Genomic DNA, 25,753 nt, shown 5'->3' on the forward strand with positions numbered 1-25,753 from the left:
GAATGAGTACGTTTAGATTTCTGCTTCCAAGAAAATATACACGTGCAGAAGTCAGTTCAAAGCCCCTTCTAAATTAGCCATATTCTCCTTAGCAGCAAACATAGATGAAGCATGGAGGAATATGTTGTGTGCATGAGCAGATAAGACCATGCAACTCAGATGTTTTTCTTTGTTTTTTGCTTTGAAACATTCCAACTTTATACTTCGTTTACAAAAACATTTTCTACTTTTTCTATCCCAGGGCAGAAGTGATCTTGGGAAATATCATCAAGAAGAAGAACTGGAGGTGAGTTTACCTAAAAATGCCCCTCCCTCTATTGTGTGGATAACGGATACTTTGAACACAGAAACTGGAGGGTTGGCTCATGGAGATTTGCTTTCCATAAAAATTGCATGGATTTTGGCAAGGTTTACATTATCCGTTCTGTATTGCTTCTTAAAGAGACTCTATCACCACATTATAAGTGCCCTATCTCCTACATAAGGAGATCGGTGCTATAATGTAGGTGACAGCAGTGCTTTTTATTTAGAAAAACGATCTATTTTTACCACGTTAGGAGCGATTTTAGCTTTATGCTAATTACTTTCTTAATGCCCAAGTGGGCGTGTTTTTACTGTAGACCAAGTGGGCGTTGTACAGAGGAGTGTATGATGCTGACCAATCAGTGACCAAACACTTCTCTCCATTCATTTAGTCCGCTCATAAGGATCCTGCTAGATTAGTATGTGCTGCCTTATACTGACATATTAACGCTACTGAAGTGTTTAGACCGTGAATAGACATTCCTTCCAGCCAGGACGGGATGTCTATTCACAATCCCGACACTTCCGTAACGTTTCTGTGGTACTTACAGCAGAGCAAAGCGTAATCTCGCGAGATCACGCTGTGAATGACAGGTTACAGCGAGATTACGCTTTGGTCTGCTGTAACTCACACAGAAACGTTACGGAAGTGTCGGGATTGTGAATAGACATCCCGTCCTGGCTGCAAGGAATGTCTATTCACTGTCTAAACACTTCAGTAATGTTAATATGACAGTATAAGACAGCACATCGTGAACAATCCAGTGTCACTATGTGCTGTCTAAATGAATGGAGAGAAGTGCATGACGCTGATTGGTCAGCGTCATACACTCCTCTGTACAACGCCCACTTGGTCTAAAGTAAAAACACGCCCACTTGGGCATTAAGAAAGTAATTAGCATAAAGCTAAAATCGCTCCTACGTGGTGAAAATAGATAGTTCTTCTAAATAAAAAGCACTGCTGTCACCTACATTATAGCGCCGATCACCTTATGTAGAAGATAGGGCACTTATAATGTGGTGACAGAGTCTCTTTAAAGAATGATTCTCCAGGGATGGAGGCGAGACGCAGGCTAGACTGTACTTTAAAGGAATATTGTATCATTTTCTTTCATCTAGCTAAAGCGCACTTAACAGCACATGGCTTTGGAATTTTCATTTATAATACTTTAATTCTACATGTTTATGTATGTAGTTTTCCATCTCTAGTTCCGTTGTGTTACAACAATAAAAAAGTAATAAAATAATAAGTAAAGGATGATGCCTTAATCTTGGAAGAAAACATAAATGCATTCATTAAATATTTAATAAATATAGTTGGGAAAAAAAATCATTTATAAGAGAAGAAGTCTGCTGACAGCGTGCTGCTGTATGGTGCGTCCAGGAGGCACCATATTCTCTTGAGCCACATTCTCTTAAAAGTTGAACCACATCATAAAGAAGCATCTTCCCCTTTCTCACCGGACAATTGGCCAAAGCACTCATGCACGCTGTTATTATCCTTTGTCTTCACTATTGTAACTTGTTACTAACTAGCCTCCCTTTAAATAGGCAGGCTCTGCAAAAACCTAACCTGAATGCATCCACCAGACTAATCTTTATTACTAACCGTTCCACTAAAATCACTTCTCTCTGCTAGTTGCTTCACTGGATATCCATCTCCTCCAGAATTCAGTTTCAAAGTTTTACCCCAACATTCAATGCTCTCCGTAATGCTGTACCTGTCTCCTCATATCTCTAACCTCTCCTTACGCGCTTAGCTGTGCCCTTTGCTCTACTAGGGACCCATTTCACCCATGATAATCCCCTCCCACTCTCATGCCCAATGTTGGTATTTTATAAATAAAATTATTATTATTATTTACATTACTCAGTGAGATCACCCATGGAGTTCCCCTGTTAATGCAGCAGCGTTGCTGCCGATGGTATCAGAGAGAGACTTCTAGCGAAGCTTTCATTGAGGAATTTACTTAAAGGCACTTGTATGCGTAAATCATAGAAAAAGGAAATACATTTACTTAAAAATCATTGAAAAAGGCCATACTTACTGACACTAGGGCAGGTTGAGGCGCCAGCTCCCAGCAGGATGCAGACAAGCAATATACTGATGAACACTCTCACACCTTCCATTTATGAGGGGGGTGGTTGCTTAGTATTATCATTGCACACAGATAAGGTTTATATAAGGGTGCCAGTCACTCGGTTACGTGTAGTGCACCATGCTGGCTTGCAGCTTATTGATTACGCCCATACCATTAGATCAGGTGGGCTGCCCAGCACTATCTAGTTGCACCACACTAAGTACTGACTCACTATTGTCCCCCAACATTACAAAGCCAGGCTGCATCCTGAAAAAATATATATGATAAACAGGAGGTATAAGTCTATATTTTGGTCAAAATAAGCAATCTCGAAACCCGTGTCAAAGGTCCCCATCGCATTGCGAGTCCCTACACTCCTTACAAACAAATCACAGAAAAAGGAAATACATTTACTTAAAAATCACAGAAAAAGGCCATACATACTGACACAAGGGCAAGTTCGAACACCAGTGCCCAGGAGTTTGAGCCTGCCCTTGCGTCCGTAAGGCCTCATGCACATGACCATGCGTTTGTATCTGCAATTTATCAGCATTTTTGCGGCTATATTGTGGACCCATTAATTTCTATGGCTCCATGCACACGATCGTGGTTTTCACGGATCCGTGCTGGGGCCGCGAATCCGTGCCGTAAAACCTCCGGACAACATTTTACCGTCTGGATTTGCAACTTCACAAACTAGCGACATAACATTTTTTGTTGTGGATCAGTGAATCCTGATTACACACAAAAAAATTTTTGCAGACTAATGGATCGCAACGGAACCGTGGTTTTGCAGCCCGTAAAACCATTACGGTCGTGTGCAATATTCCTATTGTATGGCCTTTTTCATTTGCATATGTAGAAATAAATTTGAAGGTCCTAAGTCCCAAGTGATTTTTAAACGTTTGTCTCTTCCATAACTGAAATAAATCTGGAATGAATCTGTTTTTTATTTTTACTACAGGAGATCAAGTCTGGTCATTACAACTAAATTATACTGGGGAGGAAAGTAAGTTCAGTCAAAATTCTTGTTCTAACATAGTAATAATGCAAGTGCTTATCTTTATAAAATTAGATGCATATTACATGATATGGTTCACTTAGAGTTTGATTCCTTGTTTTTCCACACAATATTGTTCTTTAAAATGACTGCTTTATGCCATATAGCTTAAAGGCTATGTAAACCTTTGAAAGTGATTTATTTATTTATTTATAAAAATGTCAGTCAGTTTGTTTGGTGCAACTTTTAAATTTGTTTTTTTAATTATTTTTACTTTTTGAGATACAGCTGCTCTGTATTCTCTATACAGAGCAGTTGTATCTTTTGCTAAGACCTGAATCCATCAGTCCCGCGGACCTGATGGGTTCAGTGTCAGCAGGTCCTGCGTGTCTCTGACACGCAGGATCCACCTGTAATCTATCACATCTAAGTTATGATCTTAGATGTGATAGATTACAGGTGGATCCTGTGTGTCTTAGATGTGATAGCCTACAGGTGGATCTTGCATGTCAAAGACACGCAGGACCCTGACACTGAACCCATCAGTCCTGCAGACCTGATGGGTATAGTATTCAGGGAACTATACATCTGCTCTGTATACAGGATATAAAGCAGCTGTATCTCAAAAAGTAAAAAGTATTTTTAACAAAAACAAATTTGAAAGTTGCACCAATAACACTAAGGGTATGTGCACACGATGAGAGGCTTTTACGTCTGAAAAGACAGACTGTTTTCAGGAGAAAACAGCTGCGTCATTTCAGATGTAAAAGCTCCTCCTCGTATTATTCGAGGCGCCTTTGACGCTCGTAAATCTTGAGCTGCTCTTCATTGACTTCAATGAAGAACGGCTCAAATTACGTGGCACAGAAGTGTCCTGCACTTCTTTGACGAGGCAGTCATTTTACGCGTCATCGTTTGACAGCTGTCAAACGACGACGCGTAAATGACAGGTCGTCTGCACAGTACGTTGGCAAAATCATTCAAATGAATGGGCAGATGTTTGCCAACGTATTGGAGCCCTATTTTCAGACATAAAACGAGGCATAATGCGCCTCGTTTACGTCTGAAAATAGGTTGTATGAACCCAGCCTAATACACATTTTTATTAAAATTACTTTTCAAGGTTTACATAGCCTTTTTCTACATAAGCTCAATATAACTGTGCTAGATGAGTGCGATAAAAAACAAATGCACTTAGTCCTCATTTATATCACAGTAGAACTAAAGTAACAGTAGTTTAGAGCAGTTTTTTTCAAACTGTGAGTCGCCCCCCAGTTAGTGAGCTGCAGCTGGGGAGTTAGTTTTGACAGAAGGGATAATAAGCTGCACAGGCCTATCTATGGTTGTAGCAATCTCTAGTTTAGCAATATAATCTTTTGTGGATATTTTAATGTTCTACTGGGTTTAGAAAAGAAAAAAAATACTAAGACAAATGAAGGTGATTTCAATTCCCTGGATGTTCTAGATAAGGGGTAGGCAACCATTTTTGTAGGGTGTGCCGATTGAAAATAAAAATCAGAGATGAATTACCCAGTGTGCCATGCTACTAAGCACCAGGTTAGGGAAGGGTGTGTGGACCTAGGAGAGACCGCGGATACCAGCACATAGTAGAAACTGCGGTAACGGAACACCAGCTTAGGGAGGGTGCACATAGGAGAGACTGTGGCTACTGAACACTAGCTTTCAGGGGGGTGAACATAGGCGAGACCATGGCTACTAAATAGCAGCTTTTGGGGGAGTTGCAGTTGCACATAGGAGAGACCGCAGCTAACTGAACACCAGCTTGGGGGGAGTGCACATAGGAGAGACTGCAGCTAGTGAACATCAGGTTAGGGGAGGGCGGGTGCACAAAGGAGAGAGCAGAACCAAAGATTTCCTTGGGGGGAGATGCACATAAAATAAAGAACTGCCAGAGATTTCCTTAGGAGAAAGAGCTGCCAGACATTTCGTTGTGATGTGGAGGTAATGCAAGGAAAAAGAAGCTTTAAATCTTTGCCACAGTGGCATTGATTTCTAAAGTAAATTTAACTTACCTTTACAGAGACCAGAGATGCTGATCACTAGGAGAGACAGCGGCGCTTCATTATATGCTTGTCAGCACCATGCACACCACCCAGCGCCGCCCAGTGTTCAAAACCAAGAAGCACAAAATGAAGCGCCGCTCTGCTCTTCTGTTTATCAGTGATCAGTAAGTACATTCAAACTGAAGCTCCCCTGTGTTCAACGTCGCAGCATACAACGGCCCTAGACAACAGGAGAGAGAAGCGTGCCAAACATTGATGCCCCACATGCCATCTAGAACAGGTGCCACAGATTGCCGACCCCCTGTTATAGATGGTAAGGCCCAAGTAGAAAAAGATTGAGAAGCCCTGATTTAGAGGAATGGAATGGCATAACAGATACTAGTTATGCTTGGGAAATTACTGCAGATGGTAGTGTATGTTTTTGTTTTTTTAACAAAGCCCATTTTCCATTTCTCCCTATCGTGACAGAACGCATGCCTGACTATAAAATGTGCATAATATGTTCAATTAGAAGACATTCTGCTGTTAAGGTAGTACTTAAAAATGGTTTTACCAACATATACTCATCAAAACAGGTCTTCTTATAAAGGAAGAAAACTGTCTCTCTCGTGCCAACTACAGGTGGTTACCCCACAAAGACTTCCTACCACCTGGATCACCAGAAGAATAATTTTATTTCATGAGGCAGTAAACTCAACATCTCACACAGCTATTTAAAACCCTACTCTGTATTGATGAGGAGCAACAACTGTTTACAGATGGGTGTCTCGGTTTGGCTAATATCCTGAGTTATGGTTTAAAGAGGCTCTGTCACCAGATTTTGCAACCCCTATCTGCTATTGCAGCAGATAGGCGCTGCAATGTAGATTACAGTAACGTTTTTATTTTTAAAAAACGAGCATTTTTGGCCAAGTTATGACCATTTTTGTAGTTATGCAAATGAGGCTTGCAAAAGTCCAAGTGGGTGTGTTTAAAAGTAAAAGTCCAAGTGGGCGTGTATTATGTGCGTACATCGGGGCGTTTTTAATACTTTTACTAGCTGGCCGCTCTGATGAGAAGTATCATCCACTTCTCTTCAGAACGCCCAGCTTCTGGCAGTGCAGACACAGCGTGTTCTCGAGAGATCACGCTGTGTCGTCACTCACAGGTCCTGCATCGTGTCAGACGAGCGGGGACACATCGGCACCAGAGGCTACAGATGATTCTGCAGCAGCATCGGCGTTTGCAGGTAAGTAGCTACATCGACTTACCTGCTAACGCCGATGCTGCTGCAGAATCAACTGAAGCCTCTGGTGCCGATGTGTCCGACACGATGCAGGACCTGTGAGTGACGTCACAGCGTGATCTCTCGAGAACACGCTGTGTCTGCACTGCCAGAAGCTGGGCGTTCTGAAGAGAAGTGGATGATACTTCTCATCAGAGCGCCCAGCTAGTAAAAGTATTAAAAACGCCCGATGTACGCACATAATACACGCCCACTTGGACTTTTACTTTTAAACACACCCACTTGGACTTTTGCAAGCCTCATTTGCATAACTACAAAAATGGTCATAACTTGGCCAAAAATGCTCGTTTTTTAAAAATGAAAACGTTACTGTAATCTACATTGCAGCGCCTATCTGCTGCAATAGCAGATAGGGGCTGCAAAATCTGGTGACAGAGCCTCTTTAAGGGTCGGCCTAAGACTTACAGGGTATCCTCCTATAGGTGGCACTAGAGAGTCAGTTTTCATCCTTCTGAAGGAGAGCTATTTTGGATACTATTTCACAGGGAGCATTTCCCTAAAGACTCCCTACTAGCTGGATCTCGCGCAAAGAGAATCAATACATTTTGTATGGCAACATATAGTCTTACTCTTGCAGGAGATATTTTGGGACCATAAAGTACAGATAATTAGCATAAATAAAATATGAAATTGCGCACTTGCCTGCCTGTGCTATAAAACATTATAGGCGAAGACTTCGATCAGTGTATCATAGCTAAATTTCAGGATACACTTTCGCTCTTTCTCAATATCGATCTATGTATATTTCTCTAGAGCGGAAACTGAGAGAGGTCTATCAAGAAAACACATTATTGAAGGTAATTGTATTTTATTTATACTTTTTTCCTGTATATTGCTAAAATAGTCTGTTCTAATTTGTCTAAAGTGGAACTTGACTTATAAGTATTTCACTTATAAATGGGTAGGTACAAAATGCATTTTGATTAACCTTTTAACTATTTGCATAAGTATTGATAGCAAAACAGCACGACTAGAAACACAGTCCTGGTGATTAACCCATGTAAAAGGAGAATATAAAAAACTGCATAAAACTGGAGTATGGTGTGGTTCTGAATTCACTATTCTGTTTGGTTCTACTTCCAGGACCAACAGCTATTATTTATTTTGTTTCTTTTGACTTGATAACTGACCTCATTTGATGAAAATTGTGTAAAAATACAACCTTGGGTCTCAGGCACGTGGCCACATTGCTAAACAAGGTATGACATCATGGAGATATGAAATATGGTAACATTGGTTAGGGCAGTTTTAGTAGTGGTGAGGTTGAAAGCCAGATTGTAAGTGATCAAAAAGTTAACTGGACAAGAGATAGGAGAATAGTTCAAGATGAACTTTCCTGGATACCTCATCTCACCCATCTTAACAGCCAGGTGTGCTGAATACAGCCCCTCCAGTACTTTCCCAGCCTTGGGCATGTGATAGATTTACAGTGTGTGTGTATCTATGTATGTATGTGTAATGTATATATATATATATATATATATATATATATATATATATATATATATATATACTAGTCCTTCTCAATGAATTAGAATATCATCAAAAATTGAATTTATTTCAGTAATTCAATTCAAAAAGTGAAACTTATATATTATATAGATTCATTACACACAGAGTGATAAATTTCCAGAATTATTTTCTTTTAATGTTGATGATTATGGCTAACTGTTAATGAAAAGCCAAAATTTAGTCTCCCAGAAAATTAGAATGTTATATAAGCCCGATTTCAAAAATTATTTTTAATAACGAAATGTTGGGCTACTGAGAAGTATATCCAGTATATGCCCTCAATACTTGGTCTGGGCTCCTTTTGCATGAATTACTGCATCAATGCGGCGTGGCATGGAGGCGATCAGCCTGTGGCATTGCTGAGGTGATATGGAAGCCCAGGTTGCTTTGATAGCGGCCTTCAGCTCATCTGCATTGTTGGATCTGGTGTCCCTCATCTTCCTCTTGACAATACCCCAGAGATTCTCTATGGGGTTTAGGTCAGGCGAGTTTGCTGGCCAATCAAGCACAGTGATACTGTGGTTATTAAACCAGGTATTGGTACATTTGGCAGTGTGGGCAGGTGCCAAGTCCTGCTGGAAAATGAAATCAGCATCTCCATAAAGCTTGTCAGCAAAGGGAAGCATGAAGTGCTCTAAAAATGTCCTGCTAGACGGCTGCGTTGACTCTGGACTTGATATAACACAGTGGACCAACACCAACAGATGACATGGCTCTCAAACCATCGCTGACTGTGGAAACTTCACACTGGACTGCAAGCAACGTGGATTGACGCCTCTCCACTCTTCCTCCAGACTCTGGGACCTTGATTTCCAAATGAAATGCAAAATTTACTTTCATCTGAATACAGGACTTTTGACCACTGAGCAACAGTGGTACTTTTCAGTAGGCCAACATTATATATTATATATACATACATACATACATACATACATACATACATACATACATACACACACAAAGCAAAAAGCAGACAGCACTCCGTAGGTAATTACTTTATTACCCTTAGTGCAACGTTTCAGCTCCATACACTAAAGCCTTTCCCAGGTCCAATATTAGGGTGCTCCACTCACCAGGTTGACTTCCAAACCCAGACTTTTACAAAATACAGCACAAGAAGAGCGGCACTCCAACTGACTTAGTTAAAAAAAATATGTGTTTATTCGTCCATAGTGAGAAGGCGACGCTTCGACTCTACCAGAACGTAATTTTCAAGCTTGACTAAGCCAGTTGGAGTCGAAGCGTCGCCTTCTCACTATGGGCGAATAAACACATATTTTTTTGACTAAGTCAGTTGGAGTGCCGCTCTTGTGCTGTATTATATATATATACTGTATATTACTATTTGCAGTGCTCATATAAATAGTTGCAAATTGTGTAAAGATGTTGATTCTAACATTTCCTCTGACTTAAGTTGGGAAAAGAGAACAAGGAGTCCTGACCCATTTGATTCAGAAGCTAGAACCGATCACCTGTAATAATCCAACACTGTCCTGGAAAATAACTATATGTAACAAATTATTTAAAGTCTAGTTGTAACGAAAAATGCAATTTCCTTCAGATGGTGGGAAGCAAATACATTTTGATACTACCACTTTAAGGGTCTTTATGCCATATGTTAGATATGTCTCACAGAGAGCAATCCAGGGCAGATAAACTGATTTTCTAAAAGGTCGATTAAGTAACTCATTTAAGCTTCTCTTTTACCGTATGTTTTCATCTTTGTTCTATTTGTAGGATTAAAGGGCTCTCTCCAGAGGATGCAGTTGGAATATGTGGATGTGGTGTTTGCAAACCGGCCAGATAATAATACCCCCATGGAAGGTTAGTACGGGATGATTAAATCTGATTTACAGGCTCCCATCACCTGTTGCTGGAAAATGTAATTCTGTGTATTAAGGATACTAGATGGGCAGCTTGCCATAAATACGCAGCATGGGCACATTATCTCAAAGCCCGTCTAATTTTCGAATTTCTGAAACCTAATAATTGCAGAGTAATAATTATTCTACAGGAGATCACCATCTCTATTTGTATTTTCTTCATATGAAAGCAGAGGTTTTATTTAACTGTGACTTCTCTAGCTTTTCTAATCTACAAAATATTTTATTGTCAATGCTTTTGCGCAATATTAATATCTAAGCTTCTCTGCTGGAGTCACCCACTCAGATATGCTTTACGAAGCAGCATGAACGGTAATCATAAAGAGCTGGAGATTAATCACACAAATGACTGTTTATTTACTCATACTTTGTTATATTACACTGTTATGCTGAAGAGTAGAGCGAGTGAGTTGTGTTAATTATATTTTGTAAATATATTTTCATAAAGCCCACGTTTGTATAGAAGTGTCCCCAATTATAGCATGCTTGCCAGAATTCGGCATGGGGTCTCATGGAGGCATCACTTGGCAGATATAAAAGATTCTGGACAGAAATGCCTTGACTTTTACATTTTATCATGCATTACTGTAGTTATATAGAAGACGTAGATCTTGTTCCAGTTTACACACTAGCCACTAGAGCAGACACAATAAGCTAATATTTCCTGTTTTTTTGCAGCTCACTTGTCAGCTTTGCTATGTAGACTGGGACAGGTTAAGCACAAGGCGGGGGAATTAATGACAGCTCTATTGCACTGCTGGGGGCCTAGATAAGGCAGGAAAACAACACTATACACTAAACGCACAAATAGGGCTCTGTATGCAGCTTTACTTACCTAAAAGGAAGCATGGAGTCTTCATTTCATTTCCATTGTTAGGTTATGGGCAGGGGTGAAGTGAACAATCATTCACTTGGTCAATGCTAAATGGTTCTTGACCAGGGGGTGCATAAATACTCAAATATAGAGGACCTGTCACCTCTCCTGACATATCTGTTTTAGTAAATACTTGTATTCCCCATGAAATCACAATTTTGGAGATTCTTATATTTTCTCTGTGTTGTGTTATTTCTCCTAGAAATGTATGAATAAATTGAAAGCTGGGTGTTACTATTCCCCTTGTCAAAGGGGTGTGTCCCTAGACAGTGAGCACTGATTGGACAGTGTGTAGTGACACACCCACAGGTGGTAATACCCAGTTGTAAATTTGATCATAAATTTATAAGAGGGAGAACAGAGGAACGGCACAATGTAGAATTCTAAGAAAATATTATTTCATGGAGAATACAAGTTATCTAAACAGACATGTCAGGAGAAGTGACAGGTCCTCTTTAAATGCAGCGTTCATTACAGTATTTTCAGTGCAGGCCCTGCAACAAAATAAATAAATGAACCCTACTCAAATACAATGTATCAACCAAGGTCAAGCGTATCCCAGATCAAGTTGTAAGGACCCTGTTTCAAGCCTTGTCTTTTAGTCGAACATTCACCAGTTGCCCTTGTCAATATCAGTCTGTCTCAGAATCTAATTTTTTATTTTCTGTCAACCCCCGATAGAAGGCCCTCCCGTCAGCTTCAGCAAAAAAATACAGGGTTGTCAGCTCAACCACTTTCCACTGCTCCTTTATATGGTAATGTGGTTACTGCTCTTACTGATATGATGGGCGTTTTCTTACCTCATATAGTAGGAGGTTTGGCTGCGGAGCATCATGCAGGGTTGGTGGCTATGAATAGCATATTTCTATTGTTTATATTCCCGCTGCGTAATTCCATTTATTATGCATGCAGATAATTTTATGTGCATACTTCTAATACATATACACTGCAGTGCCCAGCACTGTCCATACATGTTATGCATATTTTGGTCAGATAACGTAATGTATAGATACTTTGTGTTTGTTTTTAACGGTTCTGCAATAAAGCAATGAACCGTGACGTTCATTCATGCTGCTTACAAATATAGTTTAGCAACGTTATTCTTATAGGATAATTTTTATAATGCAAAATGATGTCCAGTACTCTGTATGACTACTGTGTGGAGAGATTTTATTTCTTTGTACATCAGCTTGTTTTGGGTGAACAGCACCTGTTGTGCCATCTGCTCTTTTGTGGTTGGCACTTACTACACTTTTTTTTTTAAAGAAGCCCCCTATGAATATGATATGCTTTGTACTGCTTTGTGCCAGTGTTCATATTGAAAAAAAACAGGCAAATGCAACATAAACCGTTTGCATGAAGGAGAAGTGCACATGTTGGAGTAAAATGTGCATAATTTATTAAGAGGGGCACGCACCTTAATAAATTAGGCGCATCTCTGGCCATTCATGCACCAGAACGTGAAATCTATGCCAGCCATGAGCTGGTGTAGATTTGCAGCATAATTTCCGCCAGCTTCTGTGTACCCCTGCAATCAGCTTGTATGAAGAATTACACAGAGTTCCTAAAATCAATGGAAATCTATAGAGAACACGCCCTTAATTTAACTTTATTCATGTTTAACCCAATTCTGCTTTTTTGATTTAGAGATTTTCGTAAAATTTTGGATTGATTTAGAATAGTATAAACTTTATTTTTTTTAAGAAAAAAGCTTATCAAAATGCAAAATAATACATTGGATTCAAGAAATTAATTATTGGTTCTTCAAAACAAAGCTTGTAGATTCAGACAAACAGAACAAATTATGGTTAAAAAAGAGACTTTTTATTAGGGTATGTTCACACGTAGTCAACAAAAACGTCTGAAAATCCAGAGCTGTTTTCAAGGGAAAACAGACCCTGCTTTTCAGACGTTTTTTTACCAACTCGCATTTTTCGCGGCGTTTTCATGCCGTTTTCGCGGCGTTTTTTACGTCCGTTTTTGGAGCTGTTTTCATTGGAGTCTATGAGAAAACAGCTCCAAAAACGTCCAAAGAAGTGTCCTGCACTTCTTTTGACGAGGCTGTATTTTTACGCGTCGTCTTTTGACAGCTGTCAAACGACGACGCGTAAATAACAGGTCGTCTGCACAGTACGTCGGCAAACCCATTCAAATGAATGGGCAGATGTTTGCCGACGTATTGGAGCCGTATTTTCAGACGTAAAACGAGGCATAATACGCCTCGTATACGTCTGAAATTTGGCCGTGTGAACATACCCTTAGCACAACTGATTGATTATAACTATCTAGCTACAACTTCAGTTCAAAGGCATATATTAAGTTGCATACAATCTTGTGGACTGCAGCTGTCAATCAATAGTTAAAGAAGAAATCCAGTATTATTTTTTTTCAGCAGTGACCCCCTGGGAATTCATAGTGTCTCTGTATTAAAAAAAAAAAAGGGTCACCATCTCCTGACGTGACCTACTTCCGGCTGCCTATATGTGTCCGTCAGTACCTTGATACCTCTCTCAATACTAAACGGCTCCCCCCTCCGTACCTCTTTTTCCCACCCCTGGCTGGATGTCACTGCTCCAGTCACTCCAAGCAGCTCCTCTAGGGTGTGCCGTGGATCTGCTCCAAATATCAAAGAGCGACTGAACAGTAGTCTGTAGTCTTTGTTGGCCTCCTGTGTGGTCCCTTGAAGATGCTCCGATCAGTCCGCCTCCTTATATGTGCTCATCAGAGTGGGCTCTTAGGAAATGAAGTTAGAGCGGCATGGCTAGGTGTGGCAAGAGGAAACACTTTAGTGAAAAAGAAGCTGCTCTCAAGATGGCTGAAGAATTTTAAAATGAATGTGACGTGGTTAAGGCAAATAAGGCTGTAAAGAGGGAGTTGATGCTATTTTAAAATGCTACTATATTCTGATTAATAAAGGGAAAAAAAACGCTGAAGTGCTTCTTTAAAATCAATCAGTCGTGCTACAAAAAGTTTCTGTGTAGCCCAGGCCCAACAACCATTCAGTAAGTCATGCTTAACTATGTAGATCTATGTCAGCAAATGTCCGGTTGACTGCTAAGGCTCTAGTGCGGAGTTACCAATTTATGTATTTATGCATTTTTACTAAAGAAACTCTCAAGTGGATTTGAACCCTTTTCTCGATCTTCCTTTACATACTACACAGTTCAGTTCTCTTTTTCTCTATGAAACTTACTTGTTAACTCTGATCCTTCCACAGCTGTATACAGCTCCCAGCGAGGTCAATAGGATCTGAATGTAGCTGCATACGTATTGGTCCCTCTAGGGAAGCTTCTGGCCATAGAGACTTAACAATATGTTTTCTGGAGTGTTGCCATGGAAAAAAAATACTATTAATTGCAACCAAATCAATTAATTGAGTTTTACTTTAAAATGAAAGCTGTCTTTAATAAGAATGGCATATTCTAACCTCAGATGTAGCAAAGTTTAACTTGACTCTGATAACTTGCTGCAGCGTGATATCTCACAACAAAAGCCATTTGTTAAGAGTCAAGTTAAAGATCGCTATATGTGTGTCCAACTATAGAAAGGAGGGTATGCTACTTGTAAAATGCTCAAAATGCAAGTAAACATATCGGTTCACCTAGGGAGCAAACAGTAGCATATCAAATGCTATAAAAGTACTTTTTTAGTTTATAGACATAATACCATTAGACAGGCCTGCATGTTTCATGGAGCGCTCCAAGTTGGCTCACTATATGAATTGCACTTCCAAGTTTTTGTGGTTGAATGGTTGCCCACTTATAATTCATGTAATCCTTGCTGAGTGTGAGAATACAGAGTAATGGTTACTTTATTGTATTAGATATATTTAAAAACTCCAGTCATTGCATAGTATCATATATCTGGTAATGGAACACGCACGCACGCACGCACACACACGCACACACACACACACACACACACACACACACATACAAACACACACACTTGCACCAAATTTGGCACATAAGTAAATCAGGCACTTCTGAGGGGTTAGACCAGGTTCCAGCTCTCTAGGACCTACCGTTCTCGATATATACACAAACGCGAATATGAAACCACTGGCTTCCACATCAAAGACCTTCCCCCATATCACATGACCTGTATTAGTCAATGGAAGCTCGCAGGTCCTTTATTCTTAGGCCCTCTTCACACTGAGTTTTTTTGCAGGCAGGACATTCTGCCTGGAAAAATCAGCTCCGGTTTCTTTAAGTGGTTTTGCACCACACGCGTTTTTTTATGCTTTTTTTTGGCGTGTTTTTTTTAGGCTTTTTTTTTTTCCTATATCATCAATAGAAAGATGGAATAGCCGCGAGCGTTTTTTTGCCAAAAAACGCGTCAAAATCACGGTAAAAAAGCGTCCAAAAACACGTTTATTTACATGGCAAAAAACTCAGTGTGAACAGGGCCTTAGCCTCACTCAGATACACACAGTTTTAGATCAGGTTTCCATAACAACCAAGACATTTTTCTTTACTCTACGTGTTACTCGGCGTAAACAAACCGTACCTATACTGGATTTCAGCATTCTCATGAATTGAAACCCTTTCATACCAGTCATGCTTCCAAAAAGCAATCTGCACTTGGACTTTATTGGATATGTTAGCTTCATATCAGTAGGAAATTAAGATTTTAAACACACACACAAACAACAAACAAATGGACCAGTGTGAAGCCTGGTAACTCTGCTATTCTATATTATAAAAGTGAACGTCTGTCTAAGGGGCGTAACTAGGAAAGACTGGGCCCCATAGCAAATTCTTGACTGGGGCCCCCTTATAGATAGTGCCTCCTGTAGATTGTGCTATACAGCCCCATCTGTAGACAGTGTCACACCCCACTTGTAGATAGCGCCATAAAGCCCCCTCTGTATATAATGCCATACAGCGCCCCCTGTATATAGTGCCCCACAGCTCCTCTCCCTTGTATATAGTGCCACACAGCCCCCCTTAGTAGATAGTGCCACATATCCCCCTTAGTAGATAGCGCCACACACAGACCGCTATAGATTGCGCCACACACATCCCCCTGTAGATAGAGCCAGAGCCCTCCCCTTCTAAATAGAACCATACAGCCCCCTACTAGATAGACACACAGCCACCTTTAGTAGTGCCACACAGTCCCTTGTATATAGTGCCACACAGCTCCCCCATGTGTATAGTGCCACACAGCTTCCCCTTGTGTATAGTGCCACACAGCCCCCCTTGTATATAGAAGATAAAATTCTCAACACCTCTAACTATAATAGCGCCATACACTGTGTCCCTAATTATAATAGTACCATATACTATGTCCCACACAAACACTGTGCCCCCTGTAGATAGTGCCCCCATAGCCCCCTGTAGATAGTGACCCTATAGAGCCTCTGCAGATAGTGCCCAACATGGAAGCCCCTGTAGATAGTGCCCCACATATGGACTCCAGATCAGCAAGGCAATAGTGCTAACCACTGACCACCGTGCTGCCCTACATATGGCTTCCCCTATAGTGCTCCACATATAGCCCACCTCTGTAGATAGTGCCTCACATATAGCCTACCCCTGTAAACAGTGCCCTACATATAGCCCCCTGTAGATAGTGCCCCACAGGTAACCCAACCCTGTATATAGTGTCCCACATATAGCCCACCCCTGTATATAGTGTCCTACATATAGCCCACCCCTGTAGATAGTGCCCTACATATAGCTCCCCCTGTATATTGTGCTCCACATCCCCACATATAGACCCCCCTGTAGATAGAGCCCCCACTGTAGATAAGGCCACTCACATTTTTAGTAGAAAAACAAACAAACTTTACCTACTCACCCTGATCCCGTTGCCGCGCCGTGCGGTGGCATTGCAGATCTGCTCTCCTCTGAGCAAGTCTGCAGGAGCTGAATGACGCAAGCGGCACATCGTTGAAAGGTGCTGATTGGCAGGGCAGAATGACTTGCCCCGTCAATCGGCGCCTTTCAACCACGTCATCGCACCGCTAGCGTGCCCGGCCATTCAGTGCTAATACATTTATTTGTACCTGTGTGCTATAGACGCAGGTACAATTACTGCAAGAGGGGGTGGCTGTCACTAGCACCGGGGTGTTAGAGGCTCGGCGGCGCAGGCCCCGTAGCAGCATCGCTACCGTTGTAGCAGCCATAACGGCTGCTAGTGGTGCCACCGGGCACATGGGGGAGCGTGTCAGCTGGTGGCACGGGCCCCCTCATGCCGTGGAACCCGTAGCAGCCGCTACAGTGGTAGTTATGCCACTGGTCTGTCTGTCCTCTACAGGCATTCAAACGCCTGAAGCATTTGACCCCAAATTTGGCATATTGGTACATCGGGTGTTCAGGAAGGTCATCGTAAAGGTCCCGACCTTGCTGTTGTTCTCTGTTATCAGCCATTATCCTATTATCACGATCCAATACTATAAAAGCGAATACAGACATTCGCTTTTATAGTTAAAATGTTTTTATCTGGCAGTAGCAGGTAATGCACTTTACAAGATAATCCTAGATGGGAAGGTACAGGGGAGCGGTTACCCATAGCAGCCAATCAGATTACTGATTTCCAGGAGGAAAGCTGCAAGCTAATCAAATGCGTCATACTGCTGCTTGAGCTGCTGAAACTCCTCAGCAAACTCGGGCTCTCTTGGCAACAGCAAAGAACGTCGTTCTTTGTATTCGGCACACAAGTAAGTGATTTTTGAAAATCTTGAATTTTATTTCATCAAAAGGTGATGCCAGAGGTTTAGTGTGACATTTTGGTCGTGATTTAGACCTTCATCAGGCACTATCTTGATCCTCCTGGTGTCAGATGCATCCAGTCGTTGGCGCTATGTCTTTCAAAGGCGGCTGACCGCTGTATTTGGCGCTCTCCAAGGTATGGAACTTGTTCAACCACCAGTGAGAGGCGGTGATTGGGATAGGCGGATCTTGCAGAAGGAGGCCCAGTGGATTTTCAGGATGCAAAGCATCAAACCACTGGGCCTCCATGAACAAATATCCTACCTTCCCTTTTTGTAGTTTTCGGTTGCTGCTTTTATTCCTCCTATCGCTACTTTTTATCCCCATTGTCTAAGGCTTTAAGATGTACTAATATGTATGCGAAATCCTCACTCTTGTGTGGCCCCATCTCCAGTAGACTATGTGTATTATGCACTATGCTTAATTGTCTTCTGGATGCTCTATTTCCTACCAATCGGCTGCTTGGGTTCTATTCCTTCCTACTCGCGTCTCGTCGGGGAATTGTTATATCCGGTTTTCCTATTATCATTATGACCTTTTATTCGGGTCCTGATAACTCTCTTATTTTAACTTTTACTTCCTTACTCACCTTAGTTCTTCTAGTGTTGTCTAGCGGTGCATATATGGCCGCCTGAAGCTCCCCTAGAGACCATTGATGCTGTTTGCATCTATTCTATTGGTCGCGTCGTTACCAAGGGGCCGTCCCTGTCGGTGGGCGTCAGTTTTGACGTCTCAGTCACCGATTGGTTCAGGTCCAGCCGACGTGATCAAGGTAGGCGGGGCTATAGCCGTATAAGGCTCTAGGGTTTCCCCGGCGCGCACTAGACCAGTCATCAGTGTCTAGTGCATGCCGGAAAACCAAAACACCACAGCATAATATGTGCTGAGCGGCAGCTAGTAAGATTGTACGCCGGAAACCTAATATCACAGCATAATATGTGCTGACCGGCTGTTTGATAGATCAAGGCAATTTATACCCCTGGGGACGCTCCCCTACGTTTTTAGGGGCGCAGAAACGCGTTGGGACTCTTGCTTGTTTGTGGCAACCAGACAAACTATTATTTATTCATTACGTTTATGGAGTGTTGTTGTGATAGGCTAATTATGACCATTCTGCTTTAGACACTTGAACCTAGTGTTCTTAGTATTTGGCTATCTTCCACACACCATAAAGCACCTATGATCTGTGTTGCCAACGCCTGTATCCAGATCCTTGGCAATTAGTGCCTTATTTTTTAAGATAATTCTTCAATAAAAAGAAAATTAAATTTTTAAACATTTAGACAGGCAGTGAAATTTCATAATCAAATTTAAACATATACCTTTCACACTGACAATTTTGGAATTGAAATTAACATTACCATAAATAAAATGTTTTCTTTAAATACTTTGTAGAGAATCCTTTGCAGGCAATGACTGCCTGAAGTCTGGAACCCGTGACTATCACCAAATGCTGGGTTTCCTCCTTTGTGATGCTTTGCCAGGCCTTTACTGCAGATGCCTGCAGTTGTTGTTTGTTTGTGGGTCTTTCTGCCTTAAGTTTTGTCTTAAGCACGTGAAATGCATGCTCGATCGGGTTGAGATATGGTGATTGACATGGCCATTGCAGAATATTCCACTTCTTTGCCTTAAAAAACTCCTGGGTTGCTTTCGCAGTATGTTTTGAGCTATTTAATGCGCTGCATGGGCTATTCCCTCGTTACTCCATCATCAATTAAGCAGGTAAAAGGTCTGAAGTGGATTCCAGGTGTGGCATTAGCATTTGGAAGCTGTTTCTATGAACCCACAACATGAGGTCAAAGGAGCGCTTAATGCAAGTGAAACAGATCATCGTTAAACTGAAAAAAAATTAAGAAATCCATCAGAGAGCACAAATGTTAGGAGTGGCCAAATGAACAGTTTGGTACATTGTTGAAAAAAAAAAAGTGCACTGGTGATCTCGTGAACTCCAAAAGGACTGGACTTCCACGGAAGACAACAGTGGTGGATGATCGCAGAATCCTTTCCATGGTGAAGAAAAACCCCTTCACAACATCTACCCAAGAGAAGAACACTCTCCTGGAAGTAGGTGCATCAGTATCTAAGTCTACCATAAAGAGAAGACTTCATGAGAGCAAATACAGAGGGGTCACCACAAGATGCAAACCATTAATCAGCCTGAAAAATAGAAAGGCCAGATTAGACTTTGCCAAACAACCTCTAAAGAAGCCAGCCCAGTTCTGGAACAGTATTCTTTGGACAGATGAAACTAAGATCAACCTGTACCAGAATGATGGGAGGAAGAAATTATGGAGAAGGCTTGGAATGACTCATGATCCAAAGCACACCACATCCTCTGTAAAACATGTTAGAGACAGTGTGGTGGCATGGGCATGCATGGCTGCCAAAGGCACTGGGTCACTAGTGTTTATTGATGATGTGACTGAAGACAGAAGCAGCCGGATGAATTCTGAAGTGTTCAGGGAAATACTTTCTGCACAGATTTAACCAAATGCAGCAAGGTTGATTGGACATCGCTTCACAGTACAGATGGACAATGACCCAAAACATACCGCGAAAGCAACCCAGAAGTTTTTTAAGGTAAAGAACTGGAATATTCTGCAATGGCCAAGTCAATCACCAGATCTCAACCCGATCGAGCTGCATTTCACTTGTTTGAGACAAAACTTAAGCAGAAAGACCCACAAACAAGCAGCAACTGAGGACAGCTGCAGTAAAGGCCTGGAAAAGCATCACAAAGGAGGAAACTCAGCGTTTGGTGATGTCCATGGGTTCCCCAGACTTCAGGCAGTCATTGCCTGCAAAGGATTCTCTACAAAGAATTAAAAAAATTAATTGTATTTATGGTAATGTTAATTTGTTCAATTACTTTTGAGCCCCAGAAATGAGGAGGCTGTGTAGAAAAATGGTTGCAATTCATAAACGTTTCACGGGATATTTTTGTTCAATCCCTTGATTTAAACCTGAAAGTCTACACTCCAATTGCTTCTGAGTTGTTTCATTTCAAATGCAATGTGGTGGCATGCAGAGCCCAAATCATGAAGAATGTGTCACTGTCCAAAGAATTCTGGACCTAACTGTATATAGGCTGATCATTTTGAAGCAAAGTTGCACACATCCCAGCAGCCACGTGTCCGTAAAACCTTAAAGCTCTTTTAGGACTCGTTTCTACTTATACCTTATTGCCCCAGCCCCCAGTTTAAAGTATGTACTCCATATGCCACAAATCACATCCAATTATAGTCTCAGTATTTCAGAAGAAAAATCTTCCAGATAGCACCCTATAACATCCTCCTGTCACTGATTTATAGGATCATGAAGACCTCAGATATATATCTGGAAGTAAATCTAAGCAGAATTGATTTAGTTAAAGTAACAGCTTCTCATTTGTACAGTGTGTGGGTTGGTGTAGAGCTGCTGAAGTTGCGTTATATCACATAATCCATAATAACCCCGACTCTCTGCTGTCAGACAGAACTTGCAGGCGAGAAAACTGCAAGAGATGAGCAGCATTCCAAGCCTTTTTTTGTGCATGTGCGCTGAAGGGGACAAATTGAAACTGATAACTTGTGTCATCCACCCCAAATGCTTACACATTAATCTTTTGGCTGAAGGGATGACAAATGATTGCATTAGTATTCCTAAATGCTGGAGGACCGCTGCGTCAGGGCTGCTCAATGACAACTTCTTTATCTCTTCAGAAACAAATACAATTATCCTGACAAGAATTTTCAGATTTATAGTTATATTTGAATATTTAGTATATAAAAGAGTGTACAACTGGAAATGCCGTTTACTTTGCCGCTCTAACCGTCTAAAGTCTTAAGCAGATTGTATCTGTTGGGAGACACCTCTCTGCTTTACACCATGTGGTAGGTATAGAGCGCGGCGAGTGTTGGTCTGCGATGGTCTGGCTGGGTTTAGTGGCGATTCTTTCAAGAGGAAAGTCCAGATCTCCGTCCAGACACTCCCTTTTAAAAGGTCACCAAAAACATAGAGCAGCACTGCAATACTAGCGGTTTACGCAAAAAAGTATTTATGTAAAATCACATAAAAGCCTGGCACACCAGTTTAAAGTCTAACCCTGGGTTTCACCAGGACGGCTTCTAGACTTCCAACCAGTTCATAGCCGTTTTTTTGTTTTTATTTTGCATCCTGGATCATTTTTTTCGTAGATATGAAAAACAAGCAATTGCTTACAATGTACAAGGACACCCTAACTAGCATGGCCCCTAATCAGCAGCTACAGCATCTGAGAACAGCGGGAATATAGAGAAGCGGCATGTCAGCATTATCATGCTGGGTGATGATGCTGACTATTCCGCTTTTCCTTACTTGTGGAAGAACTTATCAGATATCAGTGTCTTATTTTCTCTACTCTGTAAAAAAGATGGTGCTTATATTATTAGATAACACCTCCCGGTAGCAAAGAGTAGCGAGATTTTCTGAACCATCACCCAGCATGATAATCCAATCACTGTGACAGAAAACATTGACTGTCATGCTAATTGGCTGTCATACTGTGCCCCCACTCTCCCCTACCTGGAACTCATGATGCTTAGGCATGTGAATGTGTTTACATTGGTGGATGAGTGAGTGGCTGGGTATGTCAATGATCGAACAGGAGAATGCGCATAGCTGTCTGGGCAGAGGAGCGGAGAGGGCTTCAAATCCCTCCCCCCCTTGACAACTTGACAGAAATCACACTGTCCTATAGCTTGCACAGTCTGTTAAAAAATATTTTTACTTTTTGAGATACAGCTGCCTTGTATTCTGTACACAGAGCAAATGTATCTTGCGCTGTGACCTAAATCCGTCAGGTCAGTGGGGCTGACGGGTTCAGTGACAACGGGTCCTGTGTCTCTTTAACACGCAGGATCGAGCAGTTATTGCTCACAACTAAGTTCATAACTTAGATGTAATCGATAACAGGTGGATCCACGCAGGACCCGCTGTCACTGAACCCGTCCGTCCCACTGACTTGATGGATTCAGGTTTCAGCGCAAGATACAGCTGCTCTGTATACAGGATACAAAGCAGCTGTACCTGAAAAAGTAAAAATTATTTTTAATAAAATGTAATTACAAAGTTACAAATTACAAATCATTTTCAAAGGTGTACATAACCTTTAAATTTACAGAAAAATTCTGTGTGAAGGAGGCATTAAGGAGGCTCTGTCACCAGATTATAAGTGCCATATTTCCTCCATAATCTGATCGGCGCTGTAATGTAGATAACAACAGTGGTTTTTATTTGGAAAAACGATTATTTTTTATTATAAGTTATTAGCAATTTCAGATTTATGCTAATTAGTTTCTTAATAGACAACAGGGCGTTTTTTAACTTTTGACCAAGTGGGCGTTGTAAAGAGAAGTGTATAACGCTGACAAATCAGCGTCATACACTTCTCTCTATTCATGTCCATTTGTACTCAGCACCGCGTGATATCAGGAGATCACGCTGTGCTGTCACATACACCCACTTTAACTTTACTTAAGTGTCTTGAGAGTGAATAGACATTGCCTCCAGCCAGGACGCAGTCTATTCATACTCCCGACACTTTGGTAAAGTTTTGTGAGACTTAATCACAGCACAGCGTGATCTCGTGAGATCACGCTGTGATTGACAACACAGCGTGGTCTCGCGAGATCACGCTGTGCTGTGTGAGTAAGTCCCACAAAAACTTTACCGAAGTCTCGGGAGTGTGAATAGACATCGTGTCCTGCCTGGAGGCAATGTCTATTCACTCTCAAGACACTTCAGTAAAGTTAATGTGGGTGTATGTGACAGCACAGCGTGATACACTTCTCTTTACAATGCCCACTTGGGCATTAAGAAACTAATTAGCATAAATCTAAAATTGCTCACAACTTAAAAATAAAAACCACTGTTGTTATCTACATTACAGCGCCTATCAGATTATGTAGGAGATAGGGCACTTATAATGTGGTGACAGAGACATATTTTTTTAATTAGGGCCGATTACATAGAGGAAAGTCACATAATCACAAAGCCCTTGAAGATTTATATAACTTTTCAAATTTATGATGCTTTTGAACACTTCACTGGAAATAATAACGTTTAGAGAGCCCTCATCTGATACACTGTGGCACCCCCTCCATATCTGGAATCCGTTATCTGGATTGTTTTTACTGTCTTTACTGAGACAGATCATTCTCTTATTGTCTGGATCAAGCTCAGCACATTTTATATAGGTCTGGACTGGGGCTTTGTGAGTACAGTTGTGGATGGTTGCAGGTCTCCCAGCACAAGCCTTCACAGTAAGCTGTAATGTGATAATGTGAACAGACATGATAACAGGAATAGCCGGAACAATCAATTGGCCAAGGCTCAAGCACAGGATTTATTACATTTCTCAACTCGCAGCTCTTAGCAAAGCATGAGTGACAGCTACAAAGCTCTGTTCTCACAAGGACATCTTACCTTCTCGGGCTGCGTGGCTGGACTGATGACAGCTCCTGTGTTATACGGCCTAATATCAGTGAAACGTGTGGATATCAGGACACTAAGACCAGCAGGGAATAACGCACTGTGTGCAATAGGATAGATGCAAGGTAAACTGTTTCTCTGAGGCTCCGATGAACCCCATTGACGTACAATGGGGTCTGTTGCGCTCCGCTTGGGTGTCCGTCTTTATGACCCGGAAGAATAAGGCTGCTTGTAGCACTATTTTTCCTGTCAAATTTCATGGAATATCTGATGGAGGCTCTTCTTCCTCCAATGCAGATAATTCCTTTTTATAATGTATTGTTATATATAGATAGATAGCTAGATAGCTAGATAGCTAGCTAGCTAGCTAGCTAGCTAGCTAGCTAGCTAGATAGCTAGATAGCTAGATAGATAGATAGATAGATAGATAGATAGATAGATAGATAGACATTAAATGGAGAAAAGTATGTGGATAAATAACCATAACACCTATGTCAGCTTGTTTGACAGCCTATCCCAGAACCATTGGTTTTAATACAGAGTTGTGCCCTCTTTGGGGCTGTAATACACCTTTCACACGAGTTTGTCTGTGGGAATTTTTTCCCATTCATTCATAAGAGCATTTGTGAGGTCAGACACTGATGTTCGAAGAAAAGTTCTGGCTCGCAATCAACCTTCAAATTCATCCCAAAGGTGTTCGATGGGGTTGAGGACAGTGCTCTGGAGGGGAGGGGGGGTGTCAGTGAAATTCTTCCACACCAAACCCACCAAACCATGCCATTATGGACAATCCGGGAGAGTAGACAAATATACACAGTCACCTTTGAATTAACTTCCCATGGTAAGCTGTCATTTTGTCAGTGTGTTCTATTAATAACAAAGTAACAATTTACTGAGAAGATATTTAAAGGTGACAAACAATATGCACTTCCTGTAGCACAAATGCTTACCGCAACAAACCAAAAAAATGGCAATATCTCTGTAAGTTAAACAAACATCATTTCCAAACTTTGGCTAGAGCTCTAATTTCTTATTTATTTATCCACATGGCTTTTTTATGTTTTAGATGCTATTGCTTTATAGTTCCCTATTACCAATGTAACGCTATATATTTATCATATACGTGTTTACTCCCAGATTATCTCAAGTCTTTGAAAATAAAGGGAGACAGGGCAGGCATGTGTGTGAGTGGCTGCTTGTTGGCTGTTCATATATCATTTCAAGACAGACAGCATTAATGTGAATGGTGCACTGTTTTTGGGGCACTCTTGACCGTGGATGAGCGGTTATATTATATGTAGTCACTACTTTATCACTGATGCCCTTTCTTAAAATTAAGTTTCAAGAATGAAAATTATTTGATACTCGGCCTTTGGAAACAGTCCAGTGTTACAAGTGTATGGAAAATAAATGAGGCCTCCTACTAAGAGGACCAAACAACCTGTCTTCTTGATAGATTCCAGAGTCTGAGTGATGAAAGTCTGAACACAACCCATAAGTTAATGCACGCAGGAATTTAGACACTTTTTTTAATCTTCTTTGCCACTTGTGCTTACATTTGCTCCTTTGATGTCTGCGATTATAAATTCATAAGAATGAGACAGCCCATATGACATAAGTTT

The 25,753-nt window shown here is 41.1% G+C and overlaps 1 protein-coding gene across 1 annotated transcript in view; it reads left to right on the plus strand.

Annotated features, from left to right (window-relative positions):
• Positions 1–25,753, plus strand: part of KCNAB1 (potassium voltage-gated channel subfamily A regulatory beta subunit 1) — a 221,364-nt gene that overhangs the window by 149,355 nt on the left and 46,256 nt on the right. The window contains exons 5-8 of the mRNA XM_075861532.1: positions 242–286; positions 3,349–3,393; positions 7,447–7,490; positions 9,943–10,029. Coding sequence (XP_075717647.1) covers positions 242–286; positions 3,349–3,393; positions 7,447–7,490; positions 9,943–10,029 — 221 coding nt within the window. The remainder of the gene's footprint in view (positions 1–241; positions 287–3,348; positions 3,394–7,446; positions 7,491–9,942; positions 10,030–25,753) is intronic.

Source organism: Rhinoderma darwinii, chromosome 4 (assembly GCF_050947455.1).
Source record: "Rhinoderma darwinii isolate aRhiDar2 chromosome 4, aRhiDar2.hap1, whole genome shotgun sequence".
In the NCBI taxonomy this organism is placed as follows: domain Eukaryota; kingdom Metazoa; phylum Chordata; class Amphibia; order Anura; family Rhinodermatidae; genus Rhinoderma; species Rhinoderma darwinii.